The sequence below is a fragment of the Protomyces lactucae-debilis genome (assembly GCF_002105105.1).
Source record: "Protomyces lactucae-debilis strain 12-1054 chromosome Unknown BCR37scaffold_2, whole genome shotgun sequence".
In the NCBI taxonomy this organism is placed as follows: Eukaryota; Fungi; Ascomycota; class Taphrinomycetes; order Taphrinales; family Protomycetaceae; genus Protomyces; species Protomyces lactucae-debilis.
The window spans coordinates 319159-346148 of NW_024467994.1; the positions used below are offsets into that span (position 1 = coordinate 319159).

Sequence of the window (26990 nt, forward strand, 5' to 3'; positions counted from 1 at the left end):
CTCTGGGCTGCATTCTCTCTCAACATGGTTCCGACTCGCTCCTTCACCCTGTTGGCTTCTTCAGCCGCACGTTCGCGCCAGCTGAAATCAATTACCAAATCTACGACAAGGGGATGTTGGCCATTGTGGAAGCTTTTCGCGTGTGGCGACAGTATCTTGAGGGCTCTGCTCACACTATCACGGTATGGACAGATCATCGCAACCTTGAGTACTTCAACACTACACGAGTACTCAATCGTCGCCAGGCACGCTGGGCCGAGACTCTTGTGGACTACAACTTCACCATCGTCTACCGCCCGGGCGCTCAGCAAGGCCGGCCCGATGCTCTCTCGCGTCGTGAGGATCTCCGCCCTCTTCGCCCTGGACAGCTTGTCTTGAGTGCCACGCAGAATTCGATCTCTGCTCTCCCCTCTTCCCTCAAAGAGCAAATCATGGCTGCCTACACTACGGATGACGCTGTGCAAGAGCTCTTGGCCGCACTCTCCTCAGAAGCTCCGGCCTCCTCTGCTCCCGCGCGCAACTTGGACAACTTCGAGCTACATGACGGCTTCTTGCTTGACGACTGCCGAGTTTGCGTCCCCGACAGTGTGGATCTGAAGTTGTCCCTATTGCGCCAGCACCACGACAGCCCCGTCTCGGGTCATTGGGGAGCATTGAAGACTTTCGAGCTCCTTGCTCGTTGTTTCTACTGGCCAGGTATGCGCGCGTATGTCAAACGGTACGTCGCTTCTTGTGACACCTGTGCTCGCACCAAAGTGGTTCGACACAAGCCTTATGGAGAGCTGCAGCCGATGCCTATCGCTGATGGTCCTTGGTCCTCGATATCTCTGGATCTTATCGTCAAGCTGCCACCTTCCAATGGTTTCGACTCCATCCTAGTTGTTGTTGATCGGTTCACCAAGATGGCTCACTTCGTGCCCTACCACGAGTCTACCAGCGCGGACGGGTTTGCACAGTTGTTCCTGGATCGGATCTTCGCCTTGCACGCCATGCCTGTTTCCATCGTCTCCGATCGCGGCTCGGTATTCACATCTCAATTCTGGCGAGCGCTCCTCAGTCACTTTGACCCCCAAGTCAAGGCTCTATTGTCAATTGCCTACCACCCCGAGACTGATGGGCAGACCGAGCGCGTCAACGCTATCTTGGAACAATACCTCCGATGCTACTCCAACCATGCACAAGACGACTGGGTGTCTCTACTCCCGACGGCCGAGTGCTCCTACAACAACGCCCATCAAGAGTCCATCAAGACCTCGCCTTTCTTCGCTGCATACGGTTATCATCCACGTTTTGGCTTACACTTTGGCCACGGCTCTGACACTCGCAGTGTTGGCAGTCTCGATATGACCCAACGGCTGCGGGATATTCACGCCGAGCTCAAGCTACACTTGCAAGAGGCTCAGGAGTTGCAGAAACATCACGCTGACACTCACCGCCTTCCGCAGCCCAACTTCCAAGTCGGCCAACGAGTGTTGCTGAGCAGCAAGCACATCCGGTCCGATCGGCCTTCTTCCAAGTTGGATGCTCTTCGTCGTGGGCCTTACCTGATCACCAAGTCTTACGACGCCCGCGCCTTTGCCCTTCGACTTGACCCTGGCACCAAGATTTTCAACGTCATCTACCCCAAACTATTTGAACCTTACCATGAAGCCACCAGCGACGTTGCTGGTCCTGGTCGTGTTCAGCTACCACCTCCACCCTTGGTTGTCGGCCAGCATCTTGAGTACGTTGTGGAACGAGTTGTCGATGTACGCCCTCGGGGTCTTGGCTTCCAGTATCGCATTCGTTGGGAAGGTTACGCCGACTCACAAAATTCCTGGCGGCCTGCTCGTGAGATCTACGACTCTCTTCCAGACTACGTCCGCGAGTTTCACCAGGGCCATCTCAACGCTGTGGTTCCACCCTTCGTCCAGCTTCTATGATTCGAGACGAATTCCTCGAGGGGGGAATTCTGTCACGCACTGACCTCGTCGCACTGTGATCTCGTCTTCATCCGGCTACTTAGCCTCGTCTGTCTCACTCGGGCTCCCAGCGCTCCTAACTTCCCGCTATCACGATGGCACCTGCAAGCTCTCAGCGCTACCTCACGTTCCGACGTATCCATTCCGATTGGTTCTCCATGCCGCTTGGCTTCTCTGTGGCATGGTCCGTGCTCAGACACGTTTCGCTCGCTAGCATCACTCGGTCTTCGCCAAGGTCTCCATCGGCAACTGCCAGTGTTCTTTTCAGGGTCTTTGCCATCGCCCACTTCTATCTCGTCTGTTCAGTTGCTTTAGGCTGACAGTGTATAAAAGGAGCGCTTCTCGCACCTTTGTAGCATTGTCAGCAACATCAATTTACATTCAATACTATCTTCTGTTTGCAAGTCTCTGTTGCCAAAACCACACTCTTACTACGCTCCCTGTCTCCAACGGTACGCCTTGCCTCGTCTAGTCGTGATCGTTACAGTGGCGGTCGCTCGCAAGCCGCGAGATATTTTTGCCCACTTTCGGAGTTTCAAAGCATCTGAATGGTATGATTTCATTCTGATATGGAGTCCCATTCTTCTGAACGGCAGACTACCACAATTTCTTCTTGATGGCTGGCTTGTCTTTGTTGAAGCTGTGCGCCGGTCTCTGAAAATTAGGCTCCAACAGTCGCAGATTGATGAAATTGAAGAGCTCTTTCGCCAATATGTGGAGCATGTCGAGGTAGAGTACCTCTCGGATGCCAGCACCTCTCTGAGCGTGTGCACCTCGCAGCTGCTTTCTCTTCTTCACGTGGCCCACTATATACGCTCGCTAGGACCTACTTTTGTCTTCTGGCAATTTGTAACTGAACGCTTCATCGGCACGCTGGACGCCATGGTCACGTCAAAAAGCAAACCGTTCGTATCCTTGCAAAACTGCCTAGAAAAACAGGCACTTAGTACAATGGAAGGCACTTGGCAACGACGCCGCTCAGATCTCTTCAAGTGTCTCCCCTGTCATTATGAAAGGGCAACCCAAGGTGCGTTCACAAAATAGCCAACAGACGGCTCTGCTTGCAAATTGGTACACCAACAATGGCATTGCTCAACGTTCCCAACCACTTGGTCCGGACTACTCAGTCAAAATGTGGGAACGAGGCGAAGTGGCTATTCGTCAGGGCACCACTAAGACCTTCATAGTCAAGTGTGCTGCAACAAGCAGTTCGAAAGACTTCCGTTCACGAAGCAAGGTCGCGTTCAGTGAGCCGACGCATGAAGCGCCTGAGGTTGACGACAATGCGATAGTGAGCTATGGGGAAGTTCTCTATCTGTTTGAACACGATAGCAGGCATTTTGCGATCATCAAGGTCTTGAAGACCAAGTTGCCGTGCGGCGCAAAGTCTCTCAGCAAGCAAGGACATATATTGCAGGTCATTGTACCAGTTTGCCGTCTTCTTGGACCAATTGGCCTATTTTGGAGAACAGAGCTTGACAAGAAAAGAGCGGGCAAGCTGGTTAAGCTAAAACGACGCTTACGAGAGCAGAAGCACTCTTTATGGGTAGCCGAGAGCTATCGAATCCAGTATAAATAGCTTCTAGATTTGATTATGAGCCGATGTTGGCCTCTGTTCACTTGATAACAGTGATTGACTTGTGTGTTGTCTGCCTTTTAGCGTGGCTCAGTGATCCGCCTCTCCATATCCGCTGGTTTTCCTCCGGTGTGCAAGTTTGGAAGTCGATTGGCTCCGGTAATCCGCTGTGCTTGGAAAATTTCTCACGGTAATCCGCCGGTTGGCTCTGGTACACTCCGGTACTTCTATATATTTTTTTTTTATATATATATATATATAATTATTGGATTTTCCTCAAAAGCGACAGTGACAGTGACATTGACACCTTTTAGGAAGTGTTAAGCGAGGCGCACAGGAACAAAAAATCCCATTGGTGGAACTCGATGGAAAACGCGGCGGCTGCCTAACCCTACGGGCGCCGTGCTATAGAGGGCCCATGGGCCGGGAGCATCGCAAGTTGCCACAAGCCCAAGAGACCGCTGCGATACAAGCACTCTGGGCTTTCCCCCCTTGGTCGAGAGAGTCTTGCCTTTTGAAACCCTCAAAACCCAGCTAGCGGCTCCGACTCTTTCTCTCCCTTTTCTTTTCGGCTTTGAAGGCCATAGTCTGTCTGTGAGACCCTGCGCCGCAGCATCCATGGGTATGAATTCCCGCAAATTGACCTTCCTCTGAGCGTTCTTTTTTTCGTATTTTGATGCTAATGATGCCTTTGAAGATCAACAGAGTAGTTCAGTAGTTTTGAGGAGATGCGCGCTCTGTAGCCAGCAGAAACCCCTTGAAGAATTTCTGAGTGCGACTGGACGTCAACATCTCGAGAACTGTCGCGCATGCCGATCGGTAAGTCAAGACTCTTGAGTAGAAGGTCTTTGCTCACAAGTGCTCAGCGAACGGCCAGGAACAAGCAGCGCTCTAGGACTCGAGGTATGAAGCGCCCTTGAGAGTAGTCCTGCAAGGTTTGCTAATATCTTGGCAGCTCGCCAACCCGAAAGCAGGATAGACATCGCCGACAAGACATGCACTGCCTGCCAACAGCAGATGCCGAGTGACGAGTTCCTGGGCGCCACGGGTCGCCAATCGTTCGCCCATTGTCGCACGTGCCGATCTGTAAGCGAGTGCTACTGCCTTGATCGTATCGACATTGCTGACACCATCCAGAGAATTGCTACAAACCAGCAGCGTGCCAGAGCTGCACGACGTGGCATTGGAGGAGCGCAGAGCTGTAAGAGTTTTATGCATTCACTATCACAGAAATGCTAACGTCATTGAAAAGCTCAGCGACAGGTCCTTGCCCGACCTAACTCAGCGTCTAAGACTTGCACGTTATGCAAGTTGGAAAAGCCTGAGAGGGAATTCGTCGATGTTACAGGTCGTCGACCGTTCGCCCGATGCCACACGTGTCGAGAGGTAAGACGGAGATGGTGCATTGGTCAATTGCTTGCTAACATGCTGCACAGAGGTTAACACGTAACAGACAGCGTGCCAGGGCAACAGCAAGAGTCAGAGCGAATTTGCCATCCCATGTACCGGCAAGCGTTCTTGAATGTGCAGGGTCAGTGTCTCGCATGGGAATCGATGCAGACTATGTACCGGAGGTCCACTCCATTGGGTTGCGCGACAGACAATGTACTCATTGCGGTGCCCTCCACTTCGAGTGGGAGGATACATCCAATGGTACCGGCATCTACCTAAGCTGTTGCCACTACGGCCAGGTGCAGCCACGACGAGTCAAAGGACCGCCGGCACCACTCGAACGCCTGCTACACGGAGGAGATACGATCTCGAGCACTTCAAGAACAACATTACGGGGTATAACAACGCAATGGCATTTACATCTATGGTTTACACGAAAGATGATCGACTCCCAGCTGATGGAGGAGGCCCGATCCCATTCGTTGTGAAGGGTCAATTGGCTCATCTGCATGCTGCGCTCTTCAAGCCAGCCAATGCAAAAAATGCTGCTTTCGCTCAGCTGTACCTATATGACCCTGAAGGCGCAACTGCGGCACGTTTTGACTATTCTCAGACAAATAAGAACGGTAAGCTGCGTAAGGATTTGTTGACACTGTTGAGTAAAACGCTTCAAGAGTGTCAAAACCCATTCATCGCCGCGTACCAAACAGCGCATGAGGTCGTTGAGCAGTGGCTTCGTGAACATGAAACGGAACAACTTCGTCTCAGTCTCACCACACCAGATTTGAGACTGGTCATGGAAGAAGGAAGGGATCGTCGACGGTACAATTTACCAGTCGTCAATAAGGTCGCAGCAATTCTCCCGGACAGCGGCCGCCTCAATCAAAAAAAGCATCATCCTTCACGAACGCAATGAAGATGGAGGACTGAATGACCGCAAACGACATGTCGACCCGTGTCATGTCGCATACCTGCCACTGGCTTTTCCTTTGATCTTCCCATACGGAGAGCCGGGTTGGCACTTCGATTTGCGTCGAAGGGATGTTGAAAACCCCATGAGGCAATTGGAAAAAACCGTCTCCCAACAAGAATTCTACCGATGGTTCCTCTTCTCGCGACAGCGTACTCCAGCAGGTCACGATCTTCCACCTCTGTCGCACTACGGTAGGCTGTGCCAGCGGTTCGTTGTGGATGCGTTCTGCTCGATTGAGGACAATCGCCTCCAACTGGTTGCGAATCGACAACACATGCTGCGTGCAGAACTGTACTCTGGAGTCCGGGATGCTCTGACTGTAGGCGATCGTGATCTTTCCACGGTCGGTCGTCGCATCATCTTACCAGCTTCTCACACAGGAAGCGACCGGCACATGAGCAAATTGTATCATGACTCTATCGCCTTGGTACGGGCGCTTGGACCTCCCAAGTTATTCATTACGATGACTCTCGATGCGAATGGGGAAGACATTGCTAGGAATCTTGATCCAGGTGTGTCCTCGGACGACGACCCCATGTTGGGCGCTAGGGTCTTTGAGTCTAAGAGGAGGAGTTTGGTCAACAATTTGACCAAAGTCTTTGGCAAGAAAAACTACCAAGGTATGGTCCAAACGGTAGAATTTCAGAAGCGGGGTCTACCGCATTGCCATACACTCCTGTTTCTTGGTCCGGACATTCGATTTGATGACCCATACACCATTGATGAGTTCATCTCAGCAGAAATACCCGACCCATCGTCGCCGTATTATGACAGACTTCTGGAAATCGTGTCTCGGTGCATGGTTCATGGACCGTGCGGTGATTTGAACCCCCATGCTCCATGCATGCAGCGCGACAAGCATGGTAGAATGACATGCAGCAAAGGGTTCCCCAAACCATTTTCTGAGAGCACCGCAATACTCGGTGATGGCTACCCGCACTACCGCCGTCGGGACGATGGCCGCTACATTGTGAAGACAGTGAGAGGTGTCTCTCACAAGCTGTCGAATCAGTGGATCGTGCCATACTGCCCATGGCTGCTCCTCACGTACAACTGCCACCTCAATGTGGAAGTGTGTGGCTCTGCACTTGCATGCAAGTACATCCACAAATACATCTACAAAGGCGCCGATCGAGCCACCTTGGAGATCACTGACACTTCCAGAGTGGATGAGGTAGCTCTTCATGTGCAAGGGCGGTATGTTGGACCGTGGCATGCAGCCTGCCGAATATTGGAGTTTCCCATACACTATGGCTTTCCCGCTGTCGAACAACTCACGCTACATCTGGAAAACGAACAACCCATCAGTTTCCCAGACAACGTCACCCGCGAGCAACTCGAAGGGATCATAGCAACCAAGCGGACGAAATTATTGGCTTTCTTTGACTACAACGCTCAGCATGAGGATGCCAGACACCTGTTGTACCATGAATTCCCCCAACATTTCGTGTGGGATGATAAACAGAAGCCTTCAAAATGGCAAAAAAAGAAAACAGGGCAAACCGGTGTCGCGCTTGGTGCACATCCCGTTCGGCGCCGGGGAACCATACTTTTTGCGTTTGTTGCTGACGAAAGTGAGAGGGCCAACAGCGTATGTGGATTTACGTACATACGATGGAATCATCTACGGCACTTTCAGAGAGGCCTGTCTGGCACGTGGCCTGCTGGACTCTGATGAAGAACTCATGCATGCCTTCGAGGAGGCGAAAACGTGGGCAACTGGCAAGAAGATGCGCTCACTATTCATCACAGCACTGCTACATAACGAGATGCCGCATCCTCTGGCTGTTTGGGAACGGTTCAAGGAAGATCTATGTGACGATCTGCCGCGGTACATGCAGCGACACATTATCTATCCTGAAGATCTTGAGAACCCACACCTTGACTATGGATTGTATTTGATCTCCAGAGAGTTGCAGCAAAACGAGGAGACCTTGGAGAAATTCAATCTACCAAACTATCAGTTTGCTTGGGAAAGTCAGTCAGCCGGCAACCCTCTGATAGCAGAGCAACTGAACTACGATTGTGATGAGCAAGCACGTCTATTGGCGACCAGGCTGCAGCACTTGAATGAAGGCCAGCAGTATGCATACACTTGCATCACTGAAAGCATCGACAACAAAAGTTGCCTGAGTTTCTTCGTCACCGGTCCAGCTGGAACCGGCAAGACTTTCCTCTATGAGACGCTTGCATGTCATTACCGGTCAAAAGGTGAAATCGTGCTCTGCGTTGCATCCTCCGGCATTGCGGGAATCCTGCTACCGGGCGGCACCACAGCGCACTCACGGTTCCGCATACCGTTGAAATCAGGGCCAGGGTCGACATGCCGCATTGGGAAACGCTCCGAAACAGCCGAACTCCTGCGACAGGTCAAGCTAATCATCTGGGATGAAGCACCTGTCCAGAATAAGCACGACGTCTTGGCGGTGGATCACACCTTGAGAGATATTCATGACAACGCAGACCTCTTCTTTGGCGGTACTCCTGTTGTCTTTGGTGGGGACTGGGCACAAACACTGCCAGTTGTCCGACATGGTGACCGAGAAACTATCGTCAATGCAACGCTGCAAATAACCGACTTTTGGGCGGATGTCAAGGTGCTACACCTCACAGAAAACCAACGAATGCATGACACACAAGCCAACCGTGATTGGAAACAATATCTGGCGGACTTGAGCTCAAACGCTCAAAGTGATATTGAAGTACCTTCAACCATAGCTCGCTTGGTTGAAGAAGACGCCTTTATCGAACGAATCTACCCGCAACATGCACTGAAAGCTACAAGCAACAATCACGACTTCTTCGCTTCACGCGCCATATTGGCACCACACAACGGTTCAGTGCATACGATCAACCGGAAGGTTTTAGACCGATTTGAAGGGGAAGAAGTGGCCTACGATGCTGCCGACAGTGTCGAGACAGAATCGCAAGATCCCTTCTTCACGACACAAGCAAATCCGGAATATCTGGCCACCTTAGAGCCAGCTTCCCTACCTCCGAGCTGCTTGCGTCTGAAAGTGGGCGTCCCGGTCATCCTGATACGAAACATACGTCCCAGGGATGGGCTCTGCAATGGCACCCGTCTTGAGGTGGTAAGGCTTGGCAGATACCTAATCAAGTGTCGTGTGTTGACAGGGACACGAAAGGGTCAAGAAGTTGATCTGTTCCGCTTCAAACTCAACAGTGACGAAGAAGAGTACTCTTTCGTCCTGACGAGAAAGCAATTCCCAATTCGTCTTGCCTTCTCGATGACTATCAACAAATCTCAAGGGCAAAGTCTAAAGCACGTTGGCGTTGACCTCAGACTCCCTTGCTTCGGACATGGTCAACTCTACGTTGCATTCTCGCGAGTCACAAACGTGGAAAATCTGTGTACTTTGCAGGACACAGATCAAAACTTCAGGACAAAGAACGTCGTCTATCCTGAAGTGCTGCTCGATCAACTAGCAGCGACGCAATCTGAAGATGAAGAGATGGCAGAGTAGCAAGACTACTCCCTGTGGAATACGTCGATGACTTCATCTCAGACTCAGGCCATTCTTTCGGTCCTGTCAAGCCCCGAAAGCGACGAAAGATAGATAACTCTTCAGAATAGTATAATACCACAAGTGTTATTCAAATGACATAATTCATAGTAGATATCAATAAGCAAATTATTAATTTGACGCCTCCCCAACGGGGGGGCCCGCACAGCTAGTTTTCCGTAGGGAGTGCGCACTGGTCTTGCGCAGAAAGTAGTCTGCCGCAAGCGGTCCTGTAAGTGTATGTGTGGTTGCAAAGCCGCGTACAACAGCCTCCAGAGCCCCTCGCAAGAGGATAGCTGTACTGATGTGGAAAGCGGTCTTGTGAAGTGTGATAGAGATTTTAGCTTATAAAAAAAGCTACGTCGTGCTCAGCTCAACTACCGTCCTCCAATAAGTGGGAAGCAAAACAAAGAATTCACCCGCACAAGATGTCTCCACTTGTCCACACCGGACAACGCATAGTGGCATAAGGCAATTGGCTGGTCACAGAAGACACAGGTAGAGTATCCTCAGGTAGCGCCCGTTGACTTTGCTGATGACAGCGTTGACAATGCGCGACACGAAGGAGACATGTTCTTGTGGTGGGTCGACAATGGTTTCCATGATGTCAGCAACGCTCGTGTGAGGCCAACGCAGCCATATGTCCGCCTGTTGAAGTTTGTGGTCGCAGCATTCGAGCAGTGCATGCTGAGGAGTCTCCACAACATCGCCGATTGGCTTGCTTGCCGGGTAGGAGCGTTCGAGCTCATCCCTATGCCTTCTGCTTCTTCTATTGACCATGAGCTGATCGTTACTGCCGCGCATACGCGCAATCCGTCTGCCAGCATATCCGTCCTGCATCTTGACATAAGGCCTTCGCTTCTTGAAGTCCTCGAACGAGACTGGTGTGATGTATCTATATAGCGCGTTGTCGGCACATTCATGCACCCAGTCCTCATAGTGCGTCTTCCAGAGCGACTCAGTAAAGTCTTTGCGGCACGTTGGAGAGCCGAGAGTCGCACCGGAGCCAATGAGAAATTCGGGAATTTGGCTGTACCACGTCTTGCCTGCACTATCGTCTTGAGCATTTATCTTGGTTTGTCCAAAAGCAAAATGGGCGAGGCGATTGTCGGTGAGGTTCTCCAGGTAGTCTGCAAACCCAATGGCAATATGCTTCCTCCTTTCTGCTACAGGTAGAATCGCAAGGTCCACAATAGCCAGCAATCGTGCAGCATGACGCGTGAGGCCAAAGGTTGGACGACACCAGTCGGTCTGCGCCTGCTGCATCGCTTTGAGTTCTTCTAATCCGCCATCAAACGAGATCCCGGCGCCAAAAATGACATGACAGTCGACAGAGTTGAGGTAAAGCGCACGCAGTTCAGACAGGCATATATGGCCAAAAACCTTGTTCAGTGACCCTATTTGGGACCTACCAACTCTGGCACGCTCCAGCATGCTAGCAGGTCGAGCGGCTGCTTAGGTAGATGCCTAAATACTTGTAGGAGGCACACTCTTGAATGAAAGCGCGGGCGCTTCGGGGGTCAGCCCGGGCAAGGAGAGCTCAATTGCACCGAGTCTTGCTTTAGTCCTGCCATGCAAGTGCACTTGGAACTGTGTCTTCTCGGTGTTGATGAGCATCCAATTCCGGCGGCACCATTCATGCGTCTGCAGCAATTTGTCGTTCAGGTCCTTCATAGAGTCAGACACCAACATAATGTCGTCTGCCAAGAACATGCAGCCAATTTCTCGGTCGGCTAGTTTCGGCGTATGCGGATAGCTTGTCAACTCAAGGCCAGCCATGTAAATATTGAAGAGAAGTGGTGATAGAACGTCGCCCTGAATGACAACGTCGTGGATGTCGAAGACATCGATATAACCATTGTCTGTCTGTATACAAGCTTTCTTGTTCGTGTACAATGCCATGATGGCCGTCGATAGGCGACTCGTGAGGCATCAATTCCTCAGCTTCTGCATGAGGACACGACGTTCGACCAAATCGAAAGCTTTCCTGAGGTCAACGAAACAGGTGACGAGCGGCTTGCTGTTCTTCTTGTACGTTTCCTTGATGATTTTGAATGTGAAGGCATTGTCACATGTGCGAAAGGTCTTCGGAAACCACCTTGACAGTTTGGAACAATGCGTAATGCATTGCTCCATGCCGTCAGCTTGAAGTTTAGAATTGTCGTGAAGAGTTTTCTGAAAATTGGTTGAAGCGTGACTCCTTGTAATTGTCTGCAACCGTCATGAGTCCCTTGATCTTGTAGAATTGGGACGATACGACCAAGACCCCAAGGAACAGGGATAGAAACCGATGCCAGCATGTCATTGAACAAATCCGCCACTTCATAATCATTCAGCTCTCTGACTTCTTGCACAATTATGCCATCGAGACCAGGAGCAGAGCTCGTTTTCAGCATCTTCTTGGCAACCGCGACGTCAGCCGCAGACCGAATCAGGCCTGCATGCGCTGTAGCGCCCACATAGTAGTAAATGAGTAGTTTGGTGCGCGTTGACTTTGACATTTAAGCGAGACAGGAGAAGCAGCAAGCGATCAAGGGGGTAAACAGTCGAGTAGCAGTAGCAGTTGCAGTAGGGACACAGTAGAGACAGTAGAGAACACTCTAAGCCACCGACTCAACACGCGGCCCTCCCCCGTATCATCACCGCTGCCTCCTGACCCGGCTCTTGCTCTTTGTGTGTCATCCTCTCTCTCGGGCTATTTGTCACCCGAGGGAAAAAGAACCGCAACCTCCCAACTGCCAGCTAGCTACCCATCCACAGCAGCTACACGGCTCAGCTAGGCCTTTACCCTCTCCCGACCTGCGCTCTTCAGGCATCGCAGCTAGTAGGATCCGCGGACAGGCACACACCCGTCTCTCATCGGTGCGTCATCTTATTTGGAAGCGCGAACGAAGAAGAGGCCCTCCTCTCCCTCGCGGCATCGTCTATCGCGCGTCTAAGCAACGACTCTAGCTCAGAGGCCTTTGACTCTATCCATATAAATGGCTCGTGTACGCTGGGCAACGGTGCGACACCCAACAGGACGCTCACAATCCATCCTCCGACGACTTTCGATTCGTAAACGTTCAGGTCACACCAATACAGACGCGCATCCCGATTTACACGATATCGGCCAGAACTTTGGTGATAAAAATGAAGCGACATCCGGTGGCGAGGATACACCCGAAGAGGCGCCGAATGTCAATGAGCATCGAACCATCTATGTCAATATTCCCGTCGCCAAGGAGGATTTAGATGAAGAGGATGGAACCCTCAAACACACCTATCCGCGCAATAAAGTGCGAACGGCAAAGTATACGGCGCTGTCATTTGTGCCAAAAAACCTGTGGTACCAGTTCCACAATGTCGCCAATCTTTATTTCTTGCTTCTAGTGATCCTACAAGTACGCCCCTGTATGCCTCCCAAAATGCACCTACTAACAACAGATCTTTTCGATTTTCGGTGCAACCAACGCTGGTCTCTCTGCGGTACCGCTTATTGTCATTGTTGTCATCACAGCCGTCAAGGATGCCATTGAAGATTACCGTCGAACGGTGCTCGACAATGAGCTCAATAACACATTAACGCGTACCTTGCAAAATTGGCACAACGTCAACGCGACAGATGAAAACATCTCGCTATGGCGACGCGTGAAGAAGGCAACCTCCAAGGCCATCCGCCTGATTGGTGCTCGCCGCAAGGGCGTGAAGGGTGATCCGCTTGACTTGCGACAAGTCCAAACACGACCTTCGCAAGAGCAAGGACGGTTCAGTGAGGATATTCCTATGGAGCGCATCACATCAGCGCGCGGCATGGAGTCTGTACTCGAAGGCAGCTATGGCAACAAGTACGACAACAACTTTGCTCCGGCGCATCACAACTATGGCAGTGTGATTGACCCAACACGACAAATACCAGGCAAGGCCATATGGAAGAAGAATTATTGGAAGAACGTGCGTGTTGGTGATCTCGTCAAGCTACGCAATGATGATCAGATTCCTGCAGATCTCGTCGTCTTGTCGACCTCTGAGGCAGATGGAGCGTGTTATGTCGAAACGAAGAATTTGGATGGTGAGACAAACCTCAAGATTCGTCATGGACTGCGTGCCGCTTCGAAAATCAAGACTCCCGCGGATTGTGAAGCGGCTGGATTTGCCATTGATTCTGAGGGACCGAGTCCGAATTTGTACAACTACAGCGCTTTGGCTCGTTGGCAAGTACAAGATCCAAGTAATCCACATTTGTTTGAAGAGAAAGTGGAGCCCATTTCCGCTGAGACACTGCTGCTGCGTGGGTGTAGTTTGAGAAATACACGCTGGGTCATCGGTATCGTTGTGTTCACTGGTGATGACACTAAGATTATGCAAAATGGTGGGCTGACGCCCTCGAAAAGAAGTCGCATCGCGCGCGAGCTCAACTGGACTGTTGTATGCAACTTTGGCATTCTTTTGGTCATGTGTCTGGTGTGTGGTGTTGCAAATGGTATCTACCTGCGTGATGAATCGAGTACATTCAACCTATTTGACAGAGGTTCGCAAGCCGGTGGTCCTGCAGCGGCTGGTGCCGTGACCTTCTTCACCTGTCTCATTCTTTTCCAAAACTTGGTACCAATCTCCCTGTACATCTCCATTGAGATTGTCAAGACCCTACAGGCATTCTTCATCTACTCCGATGTGGACATGTACTACGCTGAGCTCGATTATCCATGCACACCCAAGTCCTGGAATATCTCAGATGATCTTGGACAAATTGAGTATGTGTTTTCCGACAAGACTGGCACGCTCACGCAAAACGTCATGGAATTCAAAAAGTGTACGATCAATGGCGTTGCATATGGTGAAGCCTACACGGAAGCTATGCTAGGTATGGCCAAGCGCGAGGGCAGAAACACCGAAACACTTGAACAAGAGCAACGCGAGCGCATTGCAAGGGATAAGCAAGAGATGTCCAAGTTGCTACAACAACGCATTAACCCATACTGCAACGAAGAACAACTCACCTTCACCTCAAGTCGCTTCTTGAAGGACCTGAACGGCGCGTCAGGCGAACAGCAACAAGCTGCGTGTCACGACTTTATGCTTGCTCTAGCACTTTGCCACAATGTCCTTGTCGAACGCTCTGAAGAGCAACCGAACCTGCTTGACTACAAGGCCCAGTCTCCCGATGAAGCTGCACTAGTAGGGACAGCGAGAGATCTCGGATTTGCTATGCCTGAACGCACACAGCGTGGACCGATTCTTGAGATTGATGGTCGTCGACAAGAGTATATCCTCATGGATGAGCTCGAATTCAACAGTTCTCGCAAACGCATGAGTGTCATCTTGCGCATGCCAGACAATCGCATCGTTTTGTATTGTAAAGGTGCAGACAGTGTCATTTACTCGCGCCTGGCGTCATCCGAGGAAACGAAAGTCAAGACACAAACGGCACAACACCTTGATATGTTTGCCAACGAAGGTTTGCGTACACTCGGCATTGCATATCGTGAAATTTCGGAGCAGGAATATGCCGTTTGGCATAAAAAGCACGAAGCTGCTGCAGCTGCACTGGATAAGCGAGAGGAACGCATTGCTGCGTCTTGTGACGAGATTGAGCAGGAGCTCGTTCTGCTTGGTGGTACGGCTATTGAAGATAGGCTGCAAGATGGTGTGCCTGATGCTATTGCGTTGCTCGCTGAGGCAGGCATTAAGTTGTGGGTCCTCACTGGTGACAAGGTTGAGACGGCCATCAACATTGGCTACTCGTGCAACTTACTGGATGTCAATATGGATGTGCTCGTGCTCAAAGTCCCACGCAACCAGCCAGAAAAGGTGGATGAAATCCTCTCCTCCCACTTAGCCAGCTTTGGGCTCACCGGGTCGCAAGAGGAGTTGCTTGCGGCCCGTAAAGTACACGCGCCACCCACAGCAAATCGTGCGCTTGTCATTGATGGTGATGCGCTCAAGCTCGTGCTACAAGGCGAAACACAGCGTCGTTTCCTCATCCTATGTAAACAGATGAAGGCTGTCTTGTGTTGCCGTGTTTCGCCAGCGCAGAAAGCTGAAGTGGTCAAGATGGTCAAGGATGGCCTTGATGTGATGACCTTGTCGATTGGTGATGGCGCCAATGATGTCGCCATGATTACGCAGGCTGATGTCGGCGTGGGTATCGCTGGTGTCGAGGGCAGGCAAGCTGTCATGTCTTCTGATTATGCGATTGGCCAGTTCCGTTTTTTGACCAAGTTGTTGCTCGTCCATGGCCGTTGGTCTTATCGACGCATCGCCGAGATGATTGCATGCTTCTTCAATAAAAATATTGTCTGGACGTTCACCCTCTTCTGGTACCAAATTTACGATCAGTTTGATGGCCAGTACAACTTTGACTACACCTACATCTTGCTCTACAACTTGGCCTTTACCTCGCTGCCCATCATCTTCATGGGTGCTTTCGACCAAGATGTCAATGCTCGCGTATCGATGAAGGTCCCACAGCTCTACATGCAAGGTATCTTGCGCCAACACTGGACGCCCTTCAAGTTCTGGACGTACATGCTCGACGGTCTGTACTCGTCCGTCATCTGCTTCTTCTTCCCATACCTCATCTGGAACAGCATGAACCAAGGCGGCTTCGCAAACCAACAGGGTCATACGATCGATTCGCTCGTGGAACAAGGAGCCTTTGTCGCAGCGCCGGCGATTCTGACGGTCAACACCTTTGTGCTCATCAACATGCAGCGTTGGGATTGGCTATTCCTCCTAATCTGGTTCATCAGCAATGCGCTCTTCTGGGCTTGGACAGGCATCTTCTCTCAGTTTTCAGCGAATGCGCAATTCTACCAGCTTGCCAACCACGTCTTTGGCTCCCTTAGCTTCTGGGCGTGCTTTGTCTTGACGACTATCGTTGCACTGCTGCCGCGATTCTTCATCATTGCCTACAAGTCGCGCTTCGCACCAAGTGACTCCGACATCATTCGAGAGCAAATCAGGCTCGGCTACTTTGGCGATGACAAGGCTGACTTGCATACCGACACGAAATCAGACTCCATCTCTTCTTCTGTGGGTAGCAAGCAAACTGAGTTCAAGTCGCCTACCGCAAAGGATGGCGTGGCTCGCTCCGACAGTACGGTAACCGGTAACCCCTTTCGCGATACTCAAAATCCGGAGTTCGATCCGAGCCAGAGTTCAGCGACAGCACCTCCACATGCACATACTCGACCGCAAACAGGCATGTCCATCTTTGACGACGACTACAACCACTCACTTGACGGGAGTGAGCCGCAACGGCAAGATGAGTCGCGCTTCAGCGTGCGTTCATCACCGAGTACGCGGACATCACTGAGTATCGAGCAGCCTCGCAAGACGGCAACTCATGAACAGCCGGAGTTCGTGGCGCGCGGTGTTGTGACGAGTTTATCTGGTAATGAGCTGATTTTGGCTCAGCCTGTCGAGCAGGTGCACTTCCCTATGGCGAAACCACAACCGACGACGGCGGCTCAGCGGCAATCGGCGACTTGGACCATGTCAAGTCTAGCACCGGCAGCTGTTCCGAGATCACCCTTCTTGGGCAGTGACTTTGAGCGGATTCCTAGTGCACGGTTACAAGGCGTATAGCAGGAGCGGAGTTTTGGAATAAAATGTGTTTGTAGATGTTTGTCCTAGATAGCTTTCCATACTTACCTCATCTGTTTACGTGTAAATTCAGAACTAAACTCATAGCGCGTATGCTGATATCCTAGAGGATGGACGCTGTCCGGCAGCAGCAGAAGCCGGTCTCAACGCTGGCGCCACGGACGGTGGACGCTGCAGCGCTTGCTGAGAAGCAGGTCTCAATACTGCAGCTGCAGAGTGAGGCCGTTGCACATCTTTGGATGCAAAGTTCTGCAGCTTACCGGCCTGCTTCCAAATAGACTCAAACTCTTGGACGACACGGTTGAATGTGCTGCGTGCACCCTTCTCCTGCACGAATACCGCAGAAGCGCCCGCCGAATGAGATTGACACTCGATGCGGAAGCATACTGGCCGCAGCTTGAGTGCATTCTTCGCACCAAGGCGAGAACGAACAAAGCCTTGTCGGCGATCTTCTTGAATACCTTGGATGCCAAGATTCGCTTGTTCCCATCGACGCAGGCAATCCACCACTTCACGCTGAAGCTTGGCGGCACTCAGAGTTGTGTCGAGAGTCTTGCTCGCTGGTTTGATGTTGAGCAATCGTGCAAAGAAGGACTGTTTCGGGAAGTCTGGAGAGTGAATTGTTTGCTGTGGTGCAGCCTTGTGTAAGTCAGCAACATGCTTCTGCTGCTGTGGCACATCCTGCGAACGCGACTCTCGCCCTGACGTACCGCGTCGTTCAAGATTCTGAAGTCGAGGCGGTGAGGGTGCGTGTCGACGCGCGGCAAGATTGACAGGCGAGCCATGCGCTGTTGGATGGCCGGGCGGACTGCTCTGATAGGCTGCAGGAGTCGACGAAATAGCTGGTGCCACGGCAGGCGAAACCTCATCTTGCTTCGGTGCACGCGGGGCAGGCCTGTCAGCCTTCAACATAGAGAACTTTCTGCCAAACCAGTTGCGCATTTGACTGTTGCCCTTGGCCGGTTCCACTTGCTCCGTATTCGTATTTGAATCCTCACCCAGCACTCTGCCTAGTCTAAACGTCTTTGCCAGCTCGCTCGGCATGCGTGTGTACGTTGGTGCAGACACAAACCGCCTCGCAGCGGACTGCTTGGTGGTTGTCGTCTTCTCAACAAGACTCGAGACACGACCGGTCTTGTCTTCAATAGTGAGCTCTCTGCGTTTCCCATTAGGGTACACAGACAATGCAGCACTTCTTGCAGCGGCAGCTGCAGTGTTGTTCGTCTGAGCGGCATCCAGCTCGCCAAGCGCAGCACGCGGTCCACTAGGTCGTGTAGGGTAAGAGTAGCCCTTGACTGCCTTGGGTCGCTTTGGCTGATCACCCAGGATGAGGCCGAGATCCAATGCGCGAGCTTCTTCTGCATCCGCATAGCGATCCTCTTCGAAGATTCGCGGTAGGAAGATACTTGCTGCTTCTGAAGATTTGTGGGCCCTTTGCTTGTGAGAATCGGTTCGACCAAGTGGTGGCTCAGATTTCCCTGCAAAGACGTCGTAGGGTGGGCTAGGTAGTGCACGATCAAGCGAGGTCCCATCAGGAAGAACTGTGACCGTCGGTGAGACTGGCCCGGCTGTATTGAAGGCAGCATCCATCAGCTGACCAAACTCTGCAGAAATCTTGCGGGCCGTTTCTTCGTCCAGTCTTCGTTGCGCCTGCGTTATGTTACTTGGTGCTCTACGCTTCGGTGGGCTGACGCGCGGCAAGGCAAAGTTGATGCTTTCTTGTGGGGCCGCTGTTGTCTTGGGCATGGGTGCTGAGGGTTGACTCTGCACATCAGTCTTTGTAGGTCGACCAAAGCTGACGCCTCGACGGTGAGAAGATGCCTTGGATCCTCGACTGGCATTCTTTCGATGCTTTGCACGCCTCGCTGAGGTACCACTCTTGCGAGACGCCAGACTCCGTCGCGACGCAGACTTGACCATCTTTGTGACGGGCTTGTAGTCTTCATCGCCACTGTAGTTCTCAAGTCTATCGTGCCTGTACTTTTCAAGCAGACAGTAAAAGGTCTTTTCTGCATTGGCCTCCGGTCTGAGCAGTTTCTGGATGATGAGCTCCTTAGGCGCTCCACGCCAAAGTGTCTGTAGGTTCTTGAGAATCTCCCAGTCTACCTCACCGGCAGTTCGTACCGGTCTGCCAACCATTTCCATCGCAAGCGGTTTTGGTAGCTTAGGCCCGCCAGACTTCCTGTACATGGCCAGAAGTGGATGATTTAGAATCTCTGGCATCGTGATGCGCTTGTGAGGATCTACCTCGAGCATTCGCGAGATGAGGTTTTGTGCCAAGGGCGAGAGAAATGTAGGCATGGTGTACTGGCCTGAGCGTACCTTTGCAAGCAAGTTCATGACGACTTCGTCATCAAACGGCAACTGGCCGGTCAGTAGAGCAAACAGGATGATACCGCATGACCAGATGTCACAAGGTGCACCATTGTAGTGGTTGCCCGAGATGATTTCTGGACTTGCGTAGTGAGGACTGCCGCAGGAGGTCTGAAGCTTTTGACCCATTGGTTCCAGCGCTGCCATTCCAAAGTCTGCGACCTTAATATTACGATTGCCATCGAGGAGCAGGTTCTCTGGTTTAAGGTCGCGATGGCAGATGTTGAAGCGATGGCAGTAGTCAACCGCGTTGAGAATTTGCGTGATGAAGTCGACCGCTTCTTCTTCCGGTAGACGCCCGCGTTGAACAAGGTATTCGAACAGTTCACCGCCCTCAATGTATTCGAGGACAAGGTATAGCTCGGCCTTGTTCTCCCAAACATCGTAAAGACGCATAATGTTTGGGTGCTCAATGAGCTTCATGATGACCACCTCTCGGTCAATACCGTACGGTAGACCGCCAACTTTGTCACGCGGTCTGCCTTGATCATCTTTACGCACCGTACTCGCGCTCAGCTTTGGCACAATCTTGACTGCCGCGAGCTTTCCAGTCACGGCGTGCTTGGCCAAGCGGACACGACCTATTATTAGCATGAGCTGGGCACGGCGAGGATTTCCTTACCACTACTTCCTCGTCCAAGGGTCCGTCCGAGACGCCAGGGTCCGATATGAGCCTTGTGACGCCGGGCATCGCTGCCTGTGCTGTTGATTGAGAATTCAGATATCTGCGAGACTTGACTGATGCGCTTGTCTGCTTGAACCGGTAGCGGCTTTGGTCGTTGCGACATGCTGCAAGAGCACTCTCCTAAGAATGCGTCGCGTCGTGTAGTAAGTCTCTCTCTCTGGTATAGTGTTGGTGTAACTATCTGGTAGTCAGAAAGTGTTTATTTGTTGTCGTCGTTCCTGGCGCGGGAATTCGTGTCACGCCCGAAAATTCCTGGACAAAGGGCCAAGGCCAATGAAGAACGAGTCTCTATGTATGCTTGCCATTGCTTGGTCACTGCTGAAGTGGCCTTCCCTTCAAGTGCGGCAAAGTCAACAGTGATGATCTCGGATCATGCATATAGCATGAAGAAGAGGCAGGACAGATGTTTATAGACGTGCACATGAAAACCAACTTCGTGCTAGGATTATGTTCTGAATCATGTATATGAGTATCATATTTGCCTTTTCGACCACTGAGTCTACCACTGACGCTAAGTCACGATCACCGGCTTCCTCGGCAGCTTGGCACTGCAACTATAGAATCTTGGAACTTGGTAATAAGTTTGTATAGCAAATGCGGCCGAGCTAAGCTCTTCCGGATATTGAGTATTATTCACGCGGCTCGGGCATTCCTGTCAGGGGTCACTTATTTTCCGACGCGACGCGACTTTGTATTGCAATTTGGCAACCACAAATTCGACATGAACAACCTCAAGACTAGTACTCGCAGATACTCTTGAAAGTATCTGTTCGCTACCATTCCTGGGTACTGCCATGACTTTATGAGTCTCGTCGGGACGGACAAGTTTCCCGCGTTTCCCAATGTCGAGATGTCCGCACGATCATCCTGGGCAAGGATTAAGAAATGCTCTGTGTGTCTGCAGCTCGGCGCATGCATATGTATCAATGGCGAAGAAGTCATGAAGCAGTCAAGGAAGCGTGTCCATATAACATATCTCCGGAATGGCACAAAGACTGTTGGACCCCTAGGTAGACACTAGAGTCATTATTACAATTATCTTTAGTATACACAACCAATGCACATCAGGTACAAATGATCAACCCGTCACATCAAGACGGATCAACCTTATGGTCTTGGCCAACATCAGACTGACCACACTGCTTGACCAGTATATGCCGCTTTAACGCATCCTTGCGACTAAAGCTCTTATCACAACTCGGACACGGGAACGGCTTGATTGCCAGATGAATTCGTTTATGCCGCTTGAGATCGTGACTCCGTTGGAAGCTCTGTGGACACTGATCACACTTGAATGGTCTTTCACCAATCGTTACCGCATTACCCGTCGTCGACGCAATCGTTCCAGATTCTGTCTTTGCTTGAGGACCATTTTGTGAGATGGCAGCATTTGCTTGAGAGGGTGTCGCAGCATGACCTGTTCCGTGTTGTGACACGGAGCGGTTTCCTGCTGGATGCACCGATGCACCAAGGCCCGGCATACCTGGTCCACCACGCCCGTAAGGCCCTGGTAGTGATTGATGCTGTTGTAATGAAGGGTGGAGTTGCTGTGAAGGAAAATGCAGAGGATGTCCTGGCTGTCCTACCATATGTTGTTGCATGGGAGCATGAGACCCTGGATGGCCCGCCATACCAGGATGTTGTGGCTGCATTGGAGCAAAGTTGGGATTGCCGTAGGCACCGCCACCCATCTGACCGTAGGGACCGGCAGCATATGGCGTCACGAAGAGGGAGGCGTCATGTGAGGCATCTCTCGCATGGCCGCTAGGTGCCGGGGAGGGCTGCTGATGGTGATGCTGTGAATGTTGTATGGGCGGCGCGCCTGCGTACATGCCACCGTAGGGAGCCCCAGGATAGCCGGGATAAGGCGCGTAACCAGCTGGCGGCCCGTTATACTGCGGAGGAATACCTTGACTGCCGGCTGAACTGGCTGTTCCATAATTGCCCATGTACATCGGATAGCCATGTGCATTCGTGTTGGGCGCACCATATGCCTCTTGCTGAGAAGCCTGTCCGTTTGTGTTTTGCACCACTTCGTTCGCTCCGTTACTGCCAGCTGGCCCACCAGGGGACATCCGGCTGATTGAACCATTTGGGTTGTGCTGCCTCGCTGGGGGATAATGTGCGTAAGCTGGTTGTTGTGGCGCACCATAGCCAGGCGGCGCGGATGACAACTGAGAAGGTTGCCCGCCAGGATTGTATGGCCCATGTGCTGACTGGACGGACGGGTGCTGAGCATGAGCATGGGGCCCTCCCTCTGCTTGTGGCCAGTAATTCAGATAGGCGGCATTCGTTTGTTGCGAATGTTGCTGCTGATGACCATACTCATGCGACGCCGGCTCATTCTGTAGCATACCGGCATGGGAATCATACTTCAAGCTGTTGTTGCCGCCAGCATGTTGCTGTTGCTGAGGCGGCCTGCCTTGTTGCGATACAGGGGAGAATGTCCTAGTAGGCATATTGAAGGGCGGCAACTGCGACGTCATTTGCCGCCGTGATGTAAGGCCCTGATCCTGGTGTCCATCTTGCGGATTGGGGAGCACATTCAATGTCGCAGTAGCAGACCCCTTTTTGTTGTTGTACGCCATATTACCCTATGCGACTGCTCACAGATCTTTGCGTTGCACAAATAAATCTCCGGCAGTAGCGCACAAAGGTCTTCCGGTATATGCGATCTCCTATTCTATGCCTTGATGACAACTTGATGCGGCGACGAGGCCGCTGTTGTTACCGGCGCCTTGGGAGTGTTGACAGGTCGCCTTACCGGCCTGTTGCACAAATAGCAAATATAGGGCGTTTTTGGGCGGGCGGGAGGTGGTGTCACTTGTGTGTGTGGTTGGTGGTGGTTGTTGGTAGTGCAGGGAAAAGGAGTTTTGGTGGTGGATCGGTGGCAGACTCGGCGCAAATCCATGATTCACTTTGCGCGGCCAATCGGCGCAGGCGCAGGCCCGTGGAGACTCGGGGGCCGTTGACGTTGAGCGAGCGGCCAGTGCACAGAGTGTAGTTGATGGTCACTGAGAGGCAGTCTCTGAGTAGTCATGACTGTGAACAGATCAACGCGTCGATACATCAGCCGTTGAGCCATGTAATCGGAGTCGCGACTGATCGATAAATGTCCGATGTCCACTTCATTGCGCTTATTACGCCAACCGACGTCGGGACGCCATCAACCGCCACGACCACTTGCGGGCCACAGCTGTCAAAGACACGCTGCCAAAGCTACCATATGCGGGCCAAAGCAGCTGCAGCAGAGTCATTAAGCTGTCCCGAGTCAAGATGTTGAGAGTCTCCAGATCTGCCTCAGAGACACTGGTTAATCTGTTAGCCAATTTGGCCCAATGGTTTCAACAGCTGAGTCTGAGAAGGTTTCGAAACAAATAGACCGCTTGGCAGCTACATTTGGTCATATGGCTAGATAGCTATAAGTGCACAATAAATAGAATAAGACTGCACTACTCTGCGGTAGTGGCACCCGAAATACCCTTCTTCGCCTGAATGACCGTTGAAAGCGCCACGAGTGCAGCGCCAACGCCCGACCCATCCTTGGCAATACCAATCTTGAATTGCTCCTCTTTACTCCTGCCCAGTACCTCCCGCAAAGCTTCACGCAACATTGCCTCAAACTCAGGGTAGAATTCAATCACGGAACCATCGACACCAATGTTGTACGTCTTGCCGTACGAGAGCGCACCCGTCGACAAAGCGGTCGCTGCGATAGGGACAGCAGACAGACGAGCAGCACGACGACCAATAGCGTGGGAGATAGCACGTACTGCTTTGCGCGTCTCGGGTGAATCTTCCAAACCAATATCGTCCTTGAGCACATGGGAAACAGCTTGCAGGTCAGAGGTCATGTCGTTAGCGAGATCTGACATGACGGCTGTGTCGAGTGACCAGGCCTCGCCCACTTTGCTGGGCTTCGTATGAGCCACGAGTGCTTGACGGAGCAACTCACCAAGGAACATGCCTGATATACGCTTCTCAAACATCTGCATGCCGACATTGGGGGTAATCTTGTCCAGGGCCGTGTCGTATGGACTCACAGGAAGCACGTTGAGGTCATTGTCAAACGATCCCCACTCAGTGTTGACGACCATTTGTGTTGGGTTGCCCGGGATTGTGCTCGCATCTAATTTCTTGATCTTCTTGATGTCTTCCAGGTACGCACCGTTCGTTCCAGTGCCAAAGATGGCACCCATCGCTGCACCACCTTCCTCGGGCGAACCATATGAACGGGCCATGAGGGTGCCAACGGTGTCATTGACGAGTGCCACGACATTGACGGGGATATCTCGTTTATTGAGTTCGTCTTGTAGCAATTCGACGACATCCCTGCCAACAGCAGCTTTGATGTCGAAGCCCTTCGTCCAGCGAAGCAGAATTCCCCTGTCAATAGCAGTCTGCGTCACGGGGAATGAAAATGTAAAGCCGAGACGAAGGTGGTGGTCAGACGAGGTGGCAGAAAAGGCATCTTCGTGGTGCTCGCGAACAAACGCCTCCACCTGCTCAGCAATAAAGCCAAATAAGTCCTCTGCCTTTTCAGTACGCTGTAATTCACGAGACACGGGCGACTTCTTTTGCCTATTCTCAAAAGTACCGTCTCCGTTCAGTGTGACGGAACACACGCGTAAGTTGGTACCACCCAGGTCAAGGGCAAGATACGTGCCAGTCTCTGTGCCATCTGGGACATCCACAACATATGTGGGGATCATGGCAAGCGGGAAGTCATTTGAGCTAAGCCCAATTTCAGCCTGTCGTTGGTATTCCTTCACGGCAGTCTTGAGTTGCTCAGTAGAGAAGTCGAATTCTTGTACAATCTGACAGTTAGCGGAAGAAAAGCAGTGCCAAGGACGGACCTGTGATGCTTGCTCGGCGGTCAACATCTTGCTTGCCGCGGGTATGAAGCTGTGTAGGACGAGGAAGAAGAGTGGGATGTAGAGGAAGAGTGCGAGCCGAGATATACGGATACAAGTCGTTGTGACAAGGCTTGCAGATTGAGAGAGATGGGCTGTAGCTGGCTGGTGGACAAAGATCTGGCCTCCCCTGTTGGTCGTGGTAGAGCGTGGGGTGTCTTGAGCTGCTTCTTCTGCTTCCCGCGGACTTGCGAAAAATGACGCAGAAGCAAATGTGACACCAAATAGCTGCTGCGACTCCCAAACCAGACTCAGCGTGCTGCTGGGAAGGAGCTGCCAAGCATGACGATGCAGATCTTGTCGACACAAGCCTGGGTAGGGCTGCTAGTTGTTGCTGCGATTGCTGTTCGCTCCTACAGACGAGAATCCTTAACTCCGTGGGGCTGTATAGTCGCTCTCTGTACGGGTTCATTCTATGCTCTTCATCCCAATAGACCACTCATACTGTTGCTTGCCTTCTTTTTGACAGGCACAAAGCTCACAAGCTGGGGCCATGATTTGAAACATGAGCTTCTCATGGATCCAGCAGCAAGCAAACAGCCAGATGCTCCAAAGAAAAAGGGTCGCACATCGATGCAAGTGCTTTGCAATAGTGCTCCAGCTACTATTCTCCTTGCTATTCATTCCATCACAACTGTTACTCATAGAGAACCTGCCTTGACTGCGTCTCTAAATGATTTACTCATGGTAGGTGTCATTGCACAGTACGGTTGCTCTGCAGGTGACACATTCGCCTCCGAGATTGGTGTCCTCAACGACGACTGGCCTCTACTCATCACTACCTTGCAAAAGGTACCACGTATGCTGACCTGAAGCGCGTCGCTGGACTAACAGCAGCCGGGACGAATGGCGGAGTATCACTGCTTGGAGTACTCGCCTCACTCATGGGTGGCGGTGTCATTGGCGTAGCTGCACTCCTTATGCCTGCACACAGCGTCTACACGCGTATGGGCTACTTTTGCATCGCCGTTGCCTCGGGCTTCTTTGGCAGTCTGTTTGATTCCATCTTGGGGGCCACAATGCAGCGGACCGTGTACGATCAGGAGATGAAGAAGGTGCTTGAAGCACACGGTGGAACAAGCGTGCAGGTCAAGGCTGATACTGAAGACAAGCTCATCATCATTGGTAGCGACATTCTCGACAACAATCAGGTAAACTTGGTGAGCGCTATTCTCACCGTTACAACAGCAATGACAAGCGTTTATGCCCTCTCCTTCATCAAGAATAGAATGTTCGCAGCTTGAATCAGCTTCACAGAATCAACACATCTCCCCAGCCTCAGAAAATCGAAAGCGACCAAAGGCAACCTCACCAATAAAGATCCCAGCTAGCACTGCCAGGAAGAAGCCCATATTGCCTGTCATGACTGCCAACATGAGCAAATAGGCAAGTCCGGCCGACAACACTTGGAGCAGTCCACGCGACACGTCCACACTCCACCTCCAGGCAGGATACTTGCCAGTTGCAATTCGTATTGCATCACGCGATGCGAGAGGTCGTTGCTGTACCATAGCCTCCTTGTCCGTTGACACGGCCGTCCCTAAACCTTCACGAGCCACTAGCGCGTCGCGCACTTCATTGGCATAACCGTTCAGTCGAAGGCGTGCCCTAGCTTCCGTCCATGCCCCAAACGCAGCCATTGCGCGATGCAGAATACCCAAAGCAATCAGTAAAACGAGAGCGCCTGCATAAGCGCCTAGAGAGGTGGGTGTGAAGCCACTCCACCAGAGTGCATCGCCCGTTCCTGTATGAAAGGTCATCATAGTCATGCCGGCAGCGTCGCCTGTTGTATTCTCCGTACTGCTCATATCGGCATGGTCGTGGCTCATGCTGCTTCTCGCCAAACTGTCCCTTTAAGCTTTTAGGATGTGTGGGTTCAGGAGAGTCTTTGAGATGAAGCTTGAAACGTGTCAGGATACTTTTAGATATTGGATAGCATATGAATAGTGCTGTCCACGCTGCGACAGCGCAGGATCAGCGCAATTATAAAATGCCTCACCCCTGGT

General features: G+C 51.8%; 9 protein-coding genes across 9 annotated transcripts; 3 read left to right on the plus strand and 6 right to left on the minus strand.

The window, feature by feature from the left end:
• The first annotated feature begins 3233 nt into the window (after positions 1–3233).
• BCR37DRAFT_376250 (uncharacterized protein) lies at positions 3234–3750 on the plus strand. Its single transcript, XM_040868560.1, has 3 exons — positions 3234–3315; positions 3349–3462; positions 3490–3750. Exons 1-3 carry the CDS (start codon positions 3260–3262, stop codon positions 3509–3511), a joined length of 192 nt encoding a protein of 63 aa, XP_040727786.1. The 5' UTR covers positions 3234–3259; the 3' UTR covers positions 3512–3750.
• A 34-nt stretch (positions 3751–3784) lies between these two features.
• BCR37DRAFT_376251 (uncharacterized protein) lies at positions 3785–4157 on the minus strand (the record flags this gene model as incomplete). Its single annotated transcript, XM_040868561.1, has 2 exons — positions 3785–3908; positions 3965–4157. A coding segment is annotated over one exon (193 nt), but the record flags the coding sequence as incomplete, so codon positions are not given.
• BCR37DRAFT_376255 (uncharacterized protein) lies at positions 4079–4738 on the minus strand. Its single transcript, XM_040868562.1, has 5 exons — positions 4675–4738; positions 4493–4623; positions 4404–4440; positions 4235–4356; positions 4079–4159 (listed from the first exon to the last, which is right to left on the minus strand). The coding sequence occupies exons 2-4, from the start codon at positions 4603–4605 to the stop codon at positions 4249–4251; spliced, it is 258 nt and encodes an 85-aa protein (XP_040727788.1). The 5' UTR covers positions 4606–4623; positions 4675–4738; the 3' UTR covers positions 4079–4159; positions 4235–4248.
• A 7429-nt stretch (positions 4739–12167) lies between these two features.
• BCR37DRAFT_131180 (uncharacterized protein) lies at positions 12168–17045 on the plus strand. Its single transcript, XM_040866057.1, has 2 exons — positions 12168–12809; positions 12853–17045. The coding sequence occupies exons 1-2, from the start codon at positions 12408–12410 to the stop codon at positions 16993–16995; spliced, it is 4545 nt and encodes a 1514-aa protein (XP_040727789.1). The 5' UTR covers positions 12168–12407; the 3' UTR covers positions 16996–17045.
• Positions 17046–17094: 49 nt separating this feature from the next.
• On the minus strand, positions 17095–20174 carry BCR37DRAFT_390658 (uncharacterized protein; the record flags this gene model as incomplete). The annotated part of the gene is made up of 2 exons (XM_040870893.1): positions 17095–19967; positions 20009–20174. The coding sequence occupies 2 exons, from the start codon at positions 20172–20174 to the stop codon at positions 17095–17097; spliced, it is 3039 nt and encodes a 1012-aa protein (XP_040727790.1).
• Positions 20175–21207: 1033 nt separating this feature from the next.
• BCR37DRAFT_331457 (uncharacterized protein) lies at positions 21208–21366 on the minus strand (the record flags this gene model as incomplete). Its single annotated transcript, XM_040867022.1, has 1 exon — positions 21208–21366. A coding segment is annotated over one exon (159 nt), but the record flags the coding sequence as incomplete, so codon positions are not given.
• Positions 21367–23568: 2202 nt separating this feature from the next.
• BCR37DRAFT_354092 (glucokinase) lies at positions 23569–25152 on the minus strand (the record flags this gene model as incomplete). Its single annotated transcript, XM_040868181.1, has 2 exons — positions 24928–25152; positions 23569–24888 (listed from the first exon to the last, which is right to left on the minus strand). Coding segments are annotated over exons 1-2 (1347 nt in total), but the record flags the coding sequence as incomplete, so codon positions are not given.
• Positions 25153–25266: 114 nt separating this feature from the next.
• BCR37DRAFT_385385 (integral membrane protein DUF92-domain-containing protein) lies at positions 25267–26178 on the plus strand (the record flags this gene model as incomplete). Its single annotated transcript, XM_040870345.1, has 3 exons — positions 25267–25783; positions 25822–26135; positions 26173–26178. The coding sequence occupies 3 exons, from the start codon at positions 25267–25269 to the stop codon at positions 26176–26178; spliced, it is 837 nt and encodes a 278-aa protein (XP_040727793.1).
• Positions 25822–26950, minus strand: BCR37DRAFT_376268 (Ctr copper transporter). The gene has a single exon (XM_040868563.1). The coding sequence runs from the start codon at positions 26811–26813 to the stop codon at positions 26244–26246; it is 570 nt and encodes a 189-aa protein (XP_040727794.1). The 5' UTR covers positions 26814–26950; the 3' UTR covers positions 25822–26243.
• Between the last annotated feature and the right edge of the window lie 40 nt (positions 26951–26990).